Genomic DNA, 16,705 nt, shown 5'->3' with positions numbered 1-16,705 from the left:
AGCATGAAAATACAATTATGAACGTCCTTTGGAACTGTCTCGGCATTTGTGTCTGCATATTCTCCTTTGATATTTAAGTGATAGCTGTCTATATAAAACGCAGTGCTTTTTTACTGCAGGCACAGTTGATCAAAATTTGCTGAAGCTGACAAAGAGAGCTCTTTTTAGATTGGAGGGAGAAGGCTGTGAAAGGGGCATGTAAATAAGGAGCAATACAGAAATGTTGATGTGAGGATTTAGTAACATGGCTAGAGACAGAAATGGCTATATATAGAAGTGTGCAATAGCAATGATGACAAGAATGGCAACAAAAAGCAGCTGTGGAGACCATTGTTCAGTTACCACCATAACAGATAGCTGGATGGTGTTTTTCTCTTTGACTAGTCATACTGGTATGCAAAAAGGCAATAGAGGTAAGTTTTCAAGAAGTGGTGAAATATCAAAATTTAATCTCTATTAACTACTGAAATACTTGTAATAAGATCATGGAAATGCATAAGAAAGAGGAAGTTATAGGAATAACAAAGTAGAAAGAATGCTGGAATTAATTACATTAATGTGTATCTTGTATGCATGTCAATAATGTGTAGCTATAAATAAAAGACAGCTAGAGATGCTCCTTACTTGCTCAAAACCTTTGAGTGGGTGTGTGCAAATATACTTCACCTTATGCAGGACTGTGGGAAGGCATCAAAGAAGGCTCTGGAACGTAGATGAAATAAAGCTGGTCACCATATTTTTAATTTCATTGCCATGTTTATTCACTCCCAATGCTTGTGAGAAGAGAATCAGGCTTGAGGTGTGTAAATGTGATAGGATAAAGCTGCTGATGAGATTGAGGATGTACTGCCATGCTTTGAGATAGATGCTATAAACTGAAAATGAAGTAACTCAGCAGCCGTGCCTTGCCTTTTTGAATCCATGCATTTTCCAGACTTTGACTTGTGCTCATGACAGTAAAATAGAATAAGGCTCTTATTCTGCCTGTTTTTTAGATATGTGAGGTTTGAATGCAGAAGGGTTTCCTCTCAGGCTCAGAGGCTAACAAGGGCTGTGTTGAGCACTGCTAAGGCCTTGCATAGAACATTCCACGTTCACTTTGTGAGTGTGACATCCATCACAACACATCAGAAAGGAATTTAGGATGTTTGTGCATTTTTAACTAGCTTGCAGATTGGGTATGAGTATGGAGTACCAATATTGCATTTTCAGGAGAGAAAAATAAGTCATATCAACAGGAGCATTTTCGTGTTGATATATTAATTCATCTTGCTTCTCTCACCAGCAACGATCAGATGTCAGCTGTGATAATGTCTAGTTTTGGATAGATGATTTGATGAAAGGCAAGAATAAAATAAGGGGAATAAAAAGCAAAACGTGAAAGAATGGAAACCCATAAAAGATAGCTTATTAGGCTAGAAAAAAAAGTTATGATTGTTTTGATCTGGAGAAAACAAGACTGAGGGGAATTCAGAGAAGCAGACCTGAAGTATGTTAGAGATTGATTCTCAGAGGAATAAGATTTTTTTTCAGACTTTGCCATAGATGAGACAGGGGATAATGCATGTGAATTGCACCAGGGAAAATGTGAATTAGGTATTGGGAATATCATTGTAATAAGGCAGAGTTAAGCATTGGAATATGTTCCCTTGGGAATCTGTGGAGTCTGGGTAATAGAAAATTTTTAAGGGTAGGCTAGACAGACTTTTTGGGTAATGCTGTTACTTTATCCTATCCTGGGTAGAGGCAGTAGGGGAGATCATATGATCTGTCAGTCCTATTCCATCTTTCTGTGCCTAATAGGGGCTGTATAATAGCTAAGTTTCAACTTGTAGTAAGTTTCAACTTATAATAGCCAAATTTCATCTTTGTAAACTTCTTTTTGTTTATGACTAAGTGAAGACAAAAATAGTTCTAATAATTTTACTTACATGGTTAGTTTTTATTCTGTGTCAGCTATCCTTTTGGCTGAGCAAACATTTCTAGTAGAAAGGACTAAATCAGGTGGACTGGTAAAAATAACTGAGAGACACCTCTGTTAGGAAATAAGTAATTTCCTCTTGCTTCTTTCCTGTTATTCTGTGTTTAATTAAGAAAAAAAGAGAGGCTAAGGGAATTGGTCATCTGAGAATTTAAGACATTTAATCTATTTGTCACTTAAAAGCTTCTTGGCTCTGATATGGAAAAATAGATTGGCATTCTGAAGGTCTCCTCACACATCATGGCTATTGCTTGAGAACATAGGAAACAAAGTACGTTGACTTTGGGAGTAGACAGGTATAAGTTTTCTCTGAGGTAGAATCTTCGGGCCTTATGAGTTGCTGTGTAGATATGAGTATGAAAACACACTGGTTCCAGTGCAAAAAGTAGGTGGTGTCATGAAAACACTGAGTTCAGGTCATTTTTGGAGGTATTAATAGAAAGCCTCCAGATCAAGTAGTTCAGTTTCCTCAGGTTATTTTTAAAATAAATAAACAAAACAAAGAGATGAAAAACAGCAAAACCCACTACACCACTAATAGTAGTCAGAAGAAATTTCTGTGCCAGGATTATGTGAGAGGTATGAGCAAGTTCTACCAGCCAAGTCTGCAGTATAAACCCCTGCTTGTTTTTTATAGTGAATAAATGCTCTCCTTTGATTAGATCACTATGAAGCATGAGAACATTATGCACACAATAATATAATATTTTTTTCAACACATTAAAATATTTTCTTCTCTTTGCCCCACTTGACCTATGAGACAGTGCAGTGTAGTCATCTTTTTACCAGAATACCAGTTCTGCTTTCACTAGTCTATTGTCTTCCCTCGGAGCAGGGACATGCCACAAATCTTCTGAGATCCACTACAGCTATTGAATACTGTCTAGTTAAATCTCTGCAGAATGCTGGAGCTATGTGGGCAGTCATAAAACCAAGGGGGAAAAAAAGTGTTTATACAAATTCTTCTAGAAAGAAGCTAAAGCTGGGCAGCAGCCTTACAAACAAAGGGACCCAGGAGATTCTTTAGAAATCCTTCTTGTATAAGTCTGCCCAGGAGTGGCTGCATGAACCATTGTGACCACCTTGACCTAAGACTTTCCAGCTGCCTCTTTTTACTCAGTCATCCTTTTGGCTAATGCAGGAAAAAAAAAAAAAAAAAAAAAAAGTTTGTTGTAACAGTGGAAGGGATTCTATGAAGAAATCCTCTTACTTCTATTTTCCATTTATCCCGCAGTTGTTGTTGTTGTTAGATCATAAATTTATCACAGCGGGAGCTTGCTGTGCTCATAATATTCTATCATAGTTACTTACGGATATGGAAAAAATATCACACATATGTGGTGCCAATTTTCAACTAGAATCTCATCAGTTTATCCAGACATCTTTCTTTTTCAGTCTGTCCTTAGAGAGTTTCATGGGTTTTGGAAATTATGGGTACATTCTTCCACTGATCTCCTTTGACAGATGTATCTAAGAGCCCTTAAGTGTGAGTGAATGTAGGCTAGGGGACAGGGTGACGATGCAGTTGTCTGAGTGTCCCCATTACAGACTTGCTGTCCAAATCAGGAATAAAGATTAGGTAATGCAAGAAAATAGTGTTTGTCTTCAGTAAATCAACAATCTGACTTTGTCTCTAGTTATATGCTTTTTTTTTCTTTTTTCCCCAGTAATTTTGTAATTTGGGGTTTATATATTCTGCTTGTGTTTTCTTTCATTAAGATTGTTTATTTATCTAATCTCATGCTGATATTTTGTCACAATCTGATGTTATACCTAAGAACAGAGGAAGGTGTTTCATTTCCATGTGTTTAAGATTCATTTGAAGAGCTTGATACATTTATCTCTCTGTATGAAAGCAATGATTTCAGGTATGTTGTGGTTCTGTAGCACCTTCATTTTTCTCCAGAAGTGAATCTGAGATAATCTAAGTTGCAGATCTGTTCATTCCTATGTCACGGTGGCATCATCAGTTAAAGCTTCTGGAATTCAAAGATGAAAATCATGTGTGCGCAACCTTAGAAATGGAATATCCTTTTTTACACAAACTAGTCCAAGTACAAAGGAGTTTAAGGCTGTGGCAGTTAAGTGCTTTTTTTCTAGCTTGAAATTGTGACTTAAACATTCACGCAGCCAAACCATCTAAGTAATACTGAAGGATATTGTTTCTCATTTGGGATTAAATCTTCCCCCTCTTCACAGAAGAGAGATAAAAACCACACACACAGATAGATACACACCCCCTCCCACCCACCCACTGGAAAAAAGGGAAAAAAAAATATGGTGGGGAGACGATTTGAGGAAGTCCAAGACGCTAACCTTGCAGCACTTTTGCCAAGTGCTTCCTTTCTGAAGGGTTTGCGGTCTGTTTTCAATTTAAATTGCATGTATTATGTGCACCATTAAGGTCTCTAAAACTCAGACTGTGTGGTGCAGCTACAGAGAAGGATGAAGGCGGTGTCTCTGCCTTCAAGTCACCTGGCTCCTTCTCATACACTGGTTAACTTTCAGCTCAGAGGTCTTGAGAAATATCTCTAGAAGAAATGAGAAAGTTAAAAACAGTGAGTCGCTAGTGGAGGAAAAGATACAGGTTACTTGTAGGTGGAAAAAATCTTCCAGTGTCAAAAGAATACAAAGTTGTCATATTTTTTGCCCCAGTAAGGCAAGAATAGCCATGAGAATTGAACTCGTTCCCTAATAGAGACATTGCTGAATAATTATTCAAATATTTGTAGGGGCTAGGGCTTATATCACATAGTTTGGGGTCTTTTTGTTCCCTCTGAAACCTGCATTTCAGTACTGCTTCATAGATATTCTTCCCCTCTGTAGACAATGGCCAGTAGTTTTGAAGGTGCCGTTCATCTATTGCTTCTGTGTTGTTACTTCCAAATTTACAATCCAGTGTTTTCTCACCAAAATTAGGAGAGAGGCAAGTTTGCTATTGCCATTCATTCTTATAGTAAGGCATTTCTTCTGCTGAAAGAAGCATGCTGCAGATTCCTTGTGATAAAGTGTGAACGAGGAGGTGAAATTTTAGTGTTTTTAAAAAAAGTATTGGTTGTTAAGGTTGTGACCAAGTTCTCTAACAGCTGAGGACAACAATGTTGTAGAAAATATTATGAGAGAATTAAATAACAATTTATTTCCAATTTTTTGTTTGTTTTTAACTGAAGATGGAAAACTTGCATGGGTCCCCCAATACAGTAGTTTTTACAGTGTAGGCAAGACTGACTTTTGTGACTCAACTAAGCATGTTTTTTTAATTACATCACATCCTGGAGGAAAAAAATGTTACTAAAACATTTGAAAATGTAAAATAGAAAATGGATGGGGCTTTTCTAGGAAAAGGTATAGAGAGATAAAGATCTCATTGCAGATCATGTATATATATATATATATATATAAATGTATATGCTTATATATATGATATGTGTGTGTATGTATATACATATGTATAACTGTATAGATAAAAGACAAAGTGAATTCACAAATTGCTTGTGAAACTCTGTTTAACAAAAGGAAAGCTTAGAAATTGTAAGAAGTTGTAGCCTCAGCAGTTCAGAAGTTATGAGATCTCTGTTCATTGGGAAAGGTGTATCAGTAAGTTTTAAAGAAATGATGACATCCAAGAGTTGGGGTGTCTCTAAATTGACCAAAATCTCAGTAGTAGCCTTTAACTGAAATGTTTATTTCTGTGTCTGTGTTCATATGCTTCGAAGTACTTTTCCAGACTGAAATAAGGTGGTAGCATCTGTAATGCAGCTGCTGTTCAAATAGAGCAATGCCTTTACTGTAGACAAAACAGTTGGCTCAACTTAATTTATTTGTTTATGAAGAGCCAAAAATGAGAGGCTTTATATTCTTTTGAAGTGGAAAGGTTTTCTTCATTTTCATGAGATTTAAAAATAAAATAGAAGTTGTCTGGAGGGATAATCTGTAACTAGGTTGTATGACTGTCCAAGAACTTCTATAACAGGAGGACGGAGGTTCTTCTGTTCCTGTGCATCATTTCTTGGGATTGTTAGCTTTGTTATAAAAGGATTTATGGTTAGTGTTCTCAGAGGTACTACAGTAGATCTTCTAGAACTTACTGAAGTTATTATTAGGTGTGCAGAGGACAAAATGTTTTCTTTGTAAATAAATAACACCTGTTCTTTCCCCTTAATTTTACTAATTAGTAGTTTTAATCTTTTCTTGCTTCAGCTGCTGGATTTGGAATTAAATACATCTGGTTTTAAGTCAAATTCTATAACAAGTAGTTGTTCAAATTAGCTTAATTTGAAGTTACTCAGTCCTCATTACATGTAAGTTCTTTAAATGACTGTACAGAAATACAGTTAAAAGTACAGTCAAAAAATAGCTTTTTTTTTTTTCTTCCTTTGAGCTTAGAAATGAGTATTTTCAACTACTGACACTTCCTCACCCTTTTCTCTGACTGAGCTATTTATTACTTAAAGAAAGGCTGCGAGCAGAGCTCAGTCTATAATATGTAAATACTTGTGGAAAAATGGTGCCAAAAAACTGTGAAAAAAAATGGGTCCAGGCAGCTGCGTCACAAGGTTTGACCACTTCGGGCTGGGGTGCCAGGAGATTTGAGACAGATGTTTTCAGACATGCCGCATGCCTAAAACATTTCCAGGGGTCGAGCTACAAATAGTGACTTAATAAGTGCAGAAACAGGAAAAGTATGCGGGAGGACACAAGAGTTTATTCACCCCTAGGTGCACAGCCAGCCTCTTTACATTACATCTGCCTGTCAGGGTTGGCTATTTAAGCTGTCATGCCCTTGGTATTGCTCTTTGTCTGACTGTGAATAAAGTGCAGCATTGTGATTACTAATCCCACTCCAGTGACTTGACTTTAAATGTGGTTTTGGAGCGTATCCCGGAGCTCTGTTTGCTAAGCTTCCTACTCCTGTTTCAGAGACACCACTGGAGATCTATGAGAGAGAGCACTGCAGACTGCCCTCCTCCTGGAGACCTGTCGCCTTTTTTCTACCCCCCGCCTTTTTTTCTTTTTTTTTTTTCTTTTTTTTTTTTTTTCTTCCAAAAAACTTTTTGAAGGAAATCAATGGATACCAAAGTGGTCTGTTTACTTTTCTTTTTTTCTTTGCCTCCGCTGACAGTGGGAAATCACACTGGTCGCATCAAGGTGGTCTTTACACCCAGCATCTGCAAAGTGACTTGTACCAAGGGCAACTGTCAGAACAACTGTGAGAAGGGAAATACCACCACCCTCATCAGTGAGAATGGCCATGCTGCTGACACGCTGACAGCCACTAACTTCCGAGTAGGTAAGTACTCTGAAATTGCGTTTGTCCTTAGCTGTCCTCTCTTGACTAACGGAGGGAGGAGATTTTTGTTATTAATACCAGTTGTGCATCTGCAGCTCTTTGTTTGGAGGGCTTTGCTGGGTAGGAACCATTTTCTGTTGTTAGACAAGCTTTCTGGTCTCCTTCTGAAATGAACCCAAAAGTTTCTTTTGTGTCACAGGGAGAAAAAAATAAAAAGTAGCTTTCATTTGAATGTTTAGCTGCAGGGCTAGGAGTGCTAAAAGCTGAAGCTTTTGATAAAAATAGTCCCTCCGAGTTTGTGTTTCTAAAAAGAAAAGATATCAGACTCCACAAAAAGTTCTGTTTCCTCCTCTTTTTAGTTGAATAGGTATCAGATGCCCATAAAAACTGAGCTAATGTTCTGTCTTCAACAAATAGTTTGAAAGCTCCTTAAGACTGTGGTCCTTTTTATTTAAAAAAAAAAAAAAAGAAAAAAAAAAAAAAGAAAAAGAAAAAGGAAAAAAAAAAAAGGGGAGTTTAATTTCTTCCTTACTGCTGAGAATCAGTCAAATTTCATATTTGTCATTTTTAGAAACTGAGATAATGTTCAGTCCGGTTATTGAAGCCAGTCGTTTCTCTGTTTATTCTTTCTGCTTGCTCAATAAAAGTATCAGCAGTGTGCCAGTCTAAACCCTGTAAGTGTTCGACTGTGTTAAAACAAACCCTGAAAGCTGTCTGGGTTAGTGGATTTGCATATTTTAGCTATGCAGTATATGGTGCCGGTAGGGATTTGTGTGCAAGTATTAGACCGGTAAGCTAAATGAAATTCAGACATGTAGATGAATCACTTAATCACTTGTTACACTTTTTTGGTTTATGACATGATATCCGTAAGTGCTGCTGGGAAGTATTTTAGTTGTGATTGTGAAAATATTGTTGTATCTTTCTGTTTAAAAAAAAAAATGCAACCAAAACCTAGAAAACAAACAAAACCTTTAGAAATTATTTTGCCAATTTGTACTTAAAGAATGCCAGATATGAACTTGTAATTTTTAGTCTCCTTTTAGTATAAACATAATGTCAGGCAGTGCTGATCCTGGCCAATACTGCCCTTTTTAAAGTGCACTATATTTCATGTTCTGAGGGAGGAAAAAAGCTATTTCAAATTATTCTCCTTTTCATCCAGACAGATGATACAAAGAGCAGTTCCCTTTCTTAAGACTTCTGCTAGACTATCAGACTGGAGATGAAAGTTCCTGAAATGAGTAACACATTCTTTGATAACATCCATATTTGTAAAATATATACGTGTTGAAGTAAGAATAATAAAAACTGCTTTAAAAGAGCAATACAGCACACTTTGTTTATGGTGGATTTGAAGCATTAAAAAGAGGAAAGGTTTTTAGAAAGGGATGGTAAGGCAAATACTTCAGTACTTCAGACTCGTGTTTACTATTAATACAAGTTTTTTTTTCTTTACTGATTTTTTGGCAAGAACTGCTGTTAAGTACGTTTTTGATTTAATTTTTCTGACTTTTATGAGAGGATAAGGTTATTTCCTCCCTTCCTTTCTTCCCTTCCCCTCCCCCCTTGTGACTTTTTTTTTTTTTTTTTTTTAAACAGAAATTATGAAATGTTGAGAATGGGCAGTCGTGTAATTTGTCTGCTATGTAGATCTGTGCTGTAACACAACCTTCACTCAAATACTTACCAACTTAAGAGTGTGGAAACTGACCTGTAAAGGCATGTTCCACACCTTCCTTCCTGGCCTCGGGCCATGCAATTTGTGATTCAGTGTGTACAATAGCCTGCTGCAAGTATTCAACAAAAGCACTTCATAATAGTTTTGATGGAAAGATAAGGGAGCATTATGTTTAAAAATGGATAGAAAACAAATCACTGCCAATGCAGAGGCATTTTTAATCTGTCTATGGCTATCTGTCCTGAAGCCCCTAAAAAAAATGGTACCACCCTGTCTCTGAGTGTCATCAGTTTTACAGAGGAGGAGTAAGGAGAAATTCTAAACTGTGACTTCAGAGCTCTACAGTTAAAAATGCTGAGTGAACTGAACTTTGTACTACTGGGAGAGGAGAGATCCCACACCTGTAGGTCAAGTTGTGTCATAGGTCATAGACTTTGAGGAGCTTTTGAAGTGAGCTGAAGACGTATTTTATTTAAATAATTTGTGCATTTGTTTTCCTAATGAGTGTCTCATTAGCTAGGGCTCGTCTTGATCAAGATGTCTCCTGATACATAAAGCAGAAGCAATTTGGATCTTATGAGATCATTTATTGTTCCCATAATTTTAACATCTGAATTATGTTTTGCTTGTGCTTCATGCTTTTCAAGTGCTGCTCCATACTTGTTTACTTACTGTTTATAAAAAATGAGTGGAAAATCTTCTTCTGACCATTTGATACTTTAAGTACAACTATGAAACAGAATGCTGTTAGCAAGTTCATACTTAAAGCAGCGAGCAGCATCTTTTCAGTGTGTCTTTAGGTGTTTGTTCTTCCTTAGACCTAGAAAATATAAATTTGCATGCCCTATTTGGATAATGATCTCCTATGTCTAATAATAGACACCTACTAAGAATGGGAAATAGGAAGCTGCTTTAGATCATTAGGTTGTCTTTAATCTAAGTGCATTTCCTTAGCAGAAGCAATACGCTTGATTCAGTTTAGCTTCTCCAATATCAGATTGCAATTAGGCGTCATTTTGCTTTGTTTTTAAAATTCATTATCTTTGATAAAGACCAAAGTAAAATTTAGTGCTTAGCTTTTAAACTTTAGTGTTGAGTTTTAGAAGACCTTTGATTTTTTTCAGTGAGAATAAGCTGCAGTGTCTGTATTAAAGCTGCTCAAGTTTTTCCATGGGTTGTTTCAGATTCTTGAAACTACTTAGTTGATCCTTTCAACTGAAACGTGGTACCAGCAAGTCCAGGCAAGGAACAAATTCTGTTTCCTGAAAATTTTACTAGGTATGGATAAGCCATTAAAAATAAAAACCCACAAAAAGAAACTGAACGGGGAAAATGTAACTTTTCAGGTAGCTGAGACTTTGCCTGTTTTCATAAAGAGAACTCCAGCATTTCAATGGAAGGTGATGAAAACTTGGTGTTTTAAAAGGAAGGATCTCCTTGATCGCCTGTGTGCTTCAGTGAAATGTGGTGGAGTTTTTCGGTGTTTTTCTCTTTTTGCTTCGTTTTTGTGAATGGGGTATGTTGCACAGTTAAACAAACCAACCTCCCATATTTTTCTGACTTGGAGAATGAAAGCATTTAATCTGAGTGGAAACATTCTGCTGAATAGATGATCCTCATTATTCTGCGTGATTGGTGCATGTGAAGGTTATATGGTTTTTCAGTTCTGATGTTTCTACAGAGGCTTGTAAAACTGAGTTGGTATATGTGCATAGGAAAGGATGCATATAGAATAACATATGAGCTTCCTGTCTCATTCACTTTTGAAGTTACTTAGTAATGTGTCCTGTTTCTCCTCAAAATTATTCTGCATTCCAAAATACCCTAGTTTTGAAATGAATTTTCTCTCTGTGGGGAGTGGGAGGACAGTGACTAATTTGTAACTGTAAAATGAAGTGGTAAGAAATTAAGAAATGTTCAAGTCAGTGTTATTCATACTCTTTAATTTCTGCCCTATTGTGCATATGTATTTAATTATAGGTTTACATCCTACTTTTTTTTCCACAGGATCCTTGCCTTATTCATTGCACAGGAATGACAGAACTTAGTAAAGGAAGCAGTCTTTTAATGCTTAGATTTATTTTTACCTCTCATTTGAAGTGTCTTATTTAAAGCAGTTTGTTCAAGCTGCTATGAATGGGGAGTTCAGGGAAAAGAAATAGAAAGGTATTGCATGCTCTTCAGTGGAAGTGCATACCTTTCTGCAGAAGTTTTGTGTGCAAGTGCTTGGCGGTGTCCATTCCAAACAGGGAATAAAATGCGCCCTACAGGTGGAGACCAAGAAGAGTTTAAGAAATTTTTTTCCCAAGACTGTAGAAGATATTGTGGAAAGATCAAGACCACTGAGATGGTGATAGCGTTATTGCTCTCCTTCTCTCCTTTTAGGTCTACCTTTAATGTGCATCAGTACCTCTGTTTCTCCTTCTGATGTTTCCTCCTGCTTTTCTTCTGGTCCCTTTTCATATATCCTGCACAATTCTCTGTATAAAAATGTCTGTTTTTTTGTATTTTGGACAGACTTATAAATTTTAGAACCTCAGTGTGGATCACAGTGATCTACTTATTCTATGCCTTACTGAATAATGCTCAAATGACATTCCCATTCAAATGTTGTTACTTTCCCTACTGGAAGTTTTTATCAGAGATTTTTCCTGTTCTACCGTGTTGACTCTGTACAACTGCTTTTCAATAATTGAGGCTGTCCAGAAGTTTTCAATTACGTGCAGATGAATTTCCAAGAAGGAGCATAAAAATGTGACTTACGTTTTATTTGGTCTACTGTTGAAAGTAATGAAAGAAAATTTGCCCAATGTATTTTAAAGCAATGGGTTATTTGCAGGGAATTCAGTAAGGAGTCGTCTACATAATTATTATTTTAAGAGTATTCCCTATCTAGGAAGTGGTCATAATTGGAGCATAATTACTCGAACTGTGAAAAGATAAAGCAGTTACTATTTTTCTACGAGTCGATTGAAATTCTGAACATATGATCAGTAATTCCATGGATACTTCTGAATAAATCTTTTTATTCAAGTGCTTTTTGCTTTCTCAAAAAATGATGGAAGTGTCTTAGCGTTTTAGTGTTGGTCAAAAACAGCAATGATCTGTGAGACAACACATTTTGTTACATTAACACATGTAGTTAATGTAGGACAAGAGGTACAAGTGCAATGAGTGACATTAAGCTTTTTTTTTTTTTTTTCCTAAAGGAATTGCTTATAAACTCAACGTAGACATCAGCTGATTTCTTTACTAAGAGACAAGCCTTACCTTATTGTTGTCATTTGCTGTGTAATAAAGAGTTCTTTGCTCTGTATGATGTACGCCATCCTACTATGTTAAACTGATGCTGTTGAGGAAGGTCTGTCAATATTGTTTCATGTTAAAAGGTGTTTTTTGTAAGTAATTTTGTAGGAAAAAATTGATGACCTATGAGGGCTTTTGTGCTGGGGAAGGCAGATTGAAAGACCAGCAGCTTTTGGAAGTATTTGTGCTGATTGGGAAGAAATTGGAATCTTTTTTGACAGCTTATGATGTGTTCCCCATTCAGTTTTCTGCCCTTGGATTAAAAGTTGCTAGAATGGCGGTATGTCATAAGAGACACTTTCTTTTCTGTTATGAAGTGGTATTTACTCAAATGGTGTCACTGTGAGCAGATAACCCATTTTTTGATCCACAAAACTTGTCCCCCAGCAAATCGCTATTCCTGTGGGTTCAACAGAGTCTTAGCTGGTATAAATGTACCTTCTCAAATTGCAGATTTAAGATAATTGAAAACAAATGTCATGCAAACTTTTAGGAATCCCTTTTAGTAACTTCACTGTAGAGAAGTGTGGGGTATAGTTATTTATTTATTAAATGTGTTAGGTTTTTAGTTGATTATGCTCTGTGAGATATCTTAATTGATGAGGAAGTCATCTCTGGAACAGGTGCTTAGCTGAACAACAGATCTTATAATTTGTGGTTTGCTTTTAGTTTTGTGGTCTCTGTGTTCAAAGCAAAGTGTTGCTTTGAAATATTCTTGGTTATTGCATTTGAATTTGACATAGTCTCGTGCTCTTCTGGTGCAGTTATGTTGTAAGAACCAAGCTGTCCCTGTGTATTATTGGTTTGCTTTTTTATTCTCTGCAGTGGCTACCTTGTAGCCTTATTTGGTAAAAGCTTTGTTTCTACTGTTCCTGCTGTAATTATCATTTCTGGTCTGTCAGACTTTATTGTTTTATGCTCTTTTGCTGCCAGATGAAATATTTTTTTCTTTTAACAGACACTGGCAGACACTTAAAATTTCAGAATTCTTGGATAACTTGGTTGAAAGATTAGCTTCTAAATTTTCTGTAACAGTAATCAAGGAAGTTGGTCAGCCTGTCAGAGCTGTTCTTGCACTCTTTCAAGATCAAGACATTAACATTTTTATTCACTGCTTTAGCTGTTAATTTGAAATACAATCTTTATAAATGATGGCCATGCTTGGGATATTTATTCATGCGGCAGCATTGTAACAGCTGTAGCAAAGTGAAGGCCAAGTATTCATCCTCAAACACTGGACCAAGAGGGTAAAATAGAAAGACAGATAACAGTAGAACTATTTTATGAATTGTTTACATCCTCTGACTTGTAAAAGATGCTATAAAAAATGGTATTTCCTATTCTGCAGAGTCAAAGCAAAACATCTGCTTGTTGATTCTGGGAGGAATCACTTATCGTGATCATTAGTTTAACAGGTACTCATTATTTTGTTTTTTTTTCCAGCCCCTATTTATCCTATAATGTAAACTTGAGAGGACAAGAAAATGAATTTATTTACTCACAGTCCAGGTAGTGAGTGTAGGCTTTCTGAATCTGAACCACAGGTGGGCCTGAATTCTGGCTTGTAATGCAAATGTTCTCCTGCAGTCTGGTCAGCATTCAGGGTTTTAGAGCACTTTCAATTTTTGGTCCCCTGTGCTCACATTACAAAAACAAATGATATCTTTGTTTTTGATAACCACATCTGCCCCAGAAGGAATGCTTTCTTTCGCCCATGTGTTTATCAGTACTTGTCATCAATAAATAGTTATGGTATCCACCATACAGTTTACAGCATCTGTGAGCTTTCTTCATAATCTTAAACTAATTACTCAAATTTGACATCTTCCCGTCTGGTTCTAACAAAGGCCAGATGCTGCTTTAAAGAAAATACACTGTTCAGCTTGACAATCTTAATAAGGTTGAACTTAGGCCTGTTGGTAACTCATTTCTACTTCTTTGCTCACCTCAAGGACTTCGGACCATCACCATGAAGCAAAATTCCTTCTGCTCTGAAAGCACTCAGCAAACGGAGTATTATAGAGAACACAGTTTTTTGGATGTGCAGTCATAGGAAAACCACAAATGGAAATGGTACAAAATCCACACCTGCAGCCATTCAAAGACACATGGAGAATGTTTAAAGCAAAACAGAACACAAAGTTAAAAAGCATAATGCTTTATTTTACTGTGTGTGGATTTAATTTATAGGGATTAGTTTATGTATATCTGACTTCAAGTGCTGCAAAAAGAGAACTAAGAGTGCATTTATTTGAATGATTACATTGTTGCATATTCAAATAAATACACTACCTCGTACAGCTATAATTTTGTTATTGCTAAACCAAATGTCTTTGCACATACCTCACTGAAGATGAAGCATATGCCAACTGGCTTAAAAAAAAAAAAAAGGTTCCCTTCGACTTATACAAGCACAGAAGAGTCTGACTGATTTCTCTACTTGTTAAAATGTGTCTTATATTATGAATAGCTTCCTTATCAAACTGTTCTGTATTTAACATGTCCTTTTGGATGTAACATAATCAGAAGGAAACAAGCAGTTATCACTGCTGTGTACTTATCACAGTCTTCCCGAGTTCAACCTCTCTCTACCATCTTTCTTTTTATTCTCCTCCAGATAATTCCCATCTCTGTTTAGCGTGCTACCTGTGTAACTTTAACCTTCCCACTCTTAATCTATCATAAACTTTTAGATTTGTGTAGCACTCTGCAGTGAAGAGGCCTGTTTGGTAGCATAGATGAAGAGAGATCTCTGGATCTTTTTTTTGGAATGTGAACTGTATCTTCACTACACACAACTTAATTCTTTGAGATTCATATCTCTATATAAAAAGAATATATACATAAAGGGAACTGTGATCTTTCAGTGAGGTGCATTAAGATTTGCATCAAAAATGTCCATGGGAATTTTAAACTTGTTTTGAATAAACCTCTTACGAAGTCTTGAGGTCAGGTCAATGAGTAGAAGGGAAATGGCTATTTGTTTCTCCTGCAGGAAGAGGCTTGAGCTGTAAGAAGCCCGGTCACAGAGAGTATTCTCATCTGCATCTTATTCAACTAAATATTTATTTCTCATGCTGTTTATATTCTGATTTAATTTTAAGATGATAAGCTGAACTACAAAGTTAAATTTTGTGTTTTAATGTTATTCAGGTACTTCAAGGTCAGGAGAACTTGTAGCAACTTTTCTTATTATGGTTTAGGGACTCAGCCTCTCTGATTCCTCCCTGAGAGGGATTGTGCATGGTTCAAAGGCAGTAGTCTCCAAAGTTCTTGATGGATCAACTCTGTGATTAAGAAATTTGTGAGCATGTATCTTAGTATATGTTTTCTTATTTGTAAATTACATAAAGATTAAAAAACCTTTGTTTTTAATGTATTTTTAAATGAGTGAGAGAAAAAAAGCACTTTAATTGACATTCTTGGGTACCCTGTGGTGTGTGCACATCCCAAACTGGAAACTACAGGTATAGAGAACCAAAGGGGACCAGCTTCATAGCATACATCTAGTATTAGTTTCCTGCAGTCAGTATATGCCCATCATTTCTGTTCTACATATTTGATTATATTAAATTCAGCCTGTTGTGTTAGGTGCTGAAGCAGCATTTTTCTACATAATGAGAAGTTACATAGGTCCCAGGATTCCCATCATAGCATCTGGGGCAGGAGAATTTTTTTTATTACCATACACATCCCCTGCAGCATGAAGCTTGGCAGTGGGGCTGCATCAGCACAGGGGTCTTATGTGCACATTTAATTCCTTGGAACTGTGAGTGACCAGTCAATGCTGATTGTATTTAGGAATGCGTAGCTTGTACATTTATTCATATAGCCCCTATGTGTTGTAAAAAGAACAAGAATCAAACATGTTGAAGTTGTTTGGTTTTTAGCGGATTTTCAGCTGAACTTTCCCTGCAGATTAACTTTAGCTTTCCTATTTATTAACACTGACTCTGCCACTTTTCTCCTTGAGAACTCTAGGATTTGAGCCTCTTGCTTTTCACTGGTCTCCTCTGACCTTATTTATTACACAAACTGTGAATAATATCCTTCCCGATATTCTCATATTGCGTCACCTCCTCAAGGTCAACTCTCTAGAAAACTTTCCACTTTCTTCTGATGTAGCCAGTGAAATAGGCTATGTAGCCAGTGCCAGGAAATCTTAGATAGCTTGTGTTGTTGGTTTTTTATAACTTGTCCACAGAGATCTGGATTATGAGCTATTATTTGTGTGTTAATAGGCATCCACTTGAATAAGTCTATTCCGATTTTTTTTTCTTATAAATTTTCTCACACAAAATGGGCACTATGGTAATGTTACAATAATTGGAGAGTAGTCTCCTGATGTTTAGGATTATGGACATTTTTAATGGCTGTTTTATTTTTTGTGGCTTTTCTTTTTGTATTCTAAACTTAATGTTGTCTTGTGGATTGGAATGCGGTGGAT

At 36.4% G+C, this 16,705-nt stretch overlaps 1 protein-coding gene across 12 annotated transcripts in view; it reads left to right on the top strand.

Annotated features, from left to right (window-relative positions):
- The window catches only part of LTBP1 (latent transforming growth factor beta binding protein 1), a 164,943-nt gene that overhangs the window by 49,622 nt on the left and 98,616 nt on the right, over positions 1 to 16,705 (top strand). For all 12 annotated transcript variants that reach the window (XM_085543230.1, XM_085543233.1, XM_015857700.3 and 9 more), the window contains exon 5: positions 7,104 to 7,271. In XM_085543230.1, coding sequence (XP_085399356.1) covers positions 7,104 to 7,271 — 168 coding nt within the window. The remainder of the gene's footprint in view (positions 1 to 7,103; positions 7,272 to 16,705) is intronic.

The sequence above is a fragment of the Coturnix japonica genome, chromosome 3, assembly GCF_054131305.1.
Source record: "Coturnix japonica strain WE chromosome 3, WE-NBRP24, whole genome shotgun sequence".
In the NCBI taxonomy this organism is placed as follows: Eukaryota; Metazoa; Chordata; class Aves; order Galliformes; family Phasianidae; genus Coturnix; species Coturnix japonica.
The sequence above is the reverse complement of the archived record's forward strand: the minus strand, read 5'-3'. Positions and strand labels throughout refer to the sequence as shown.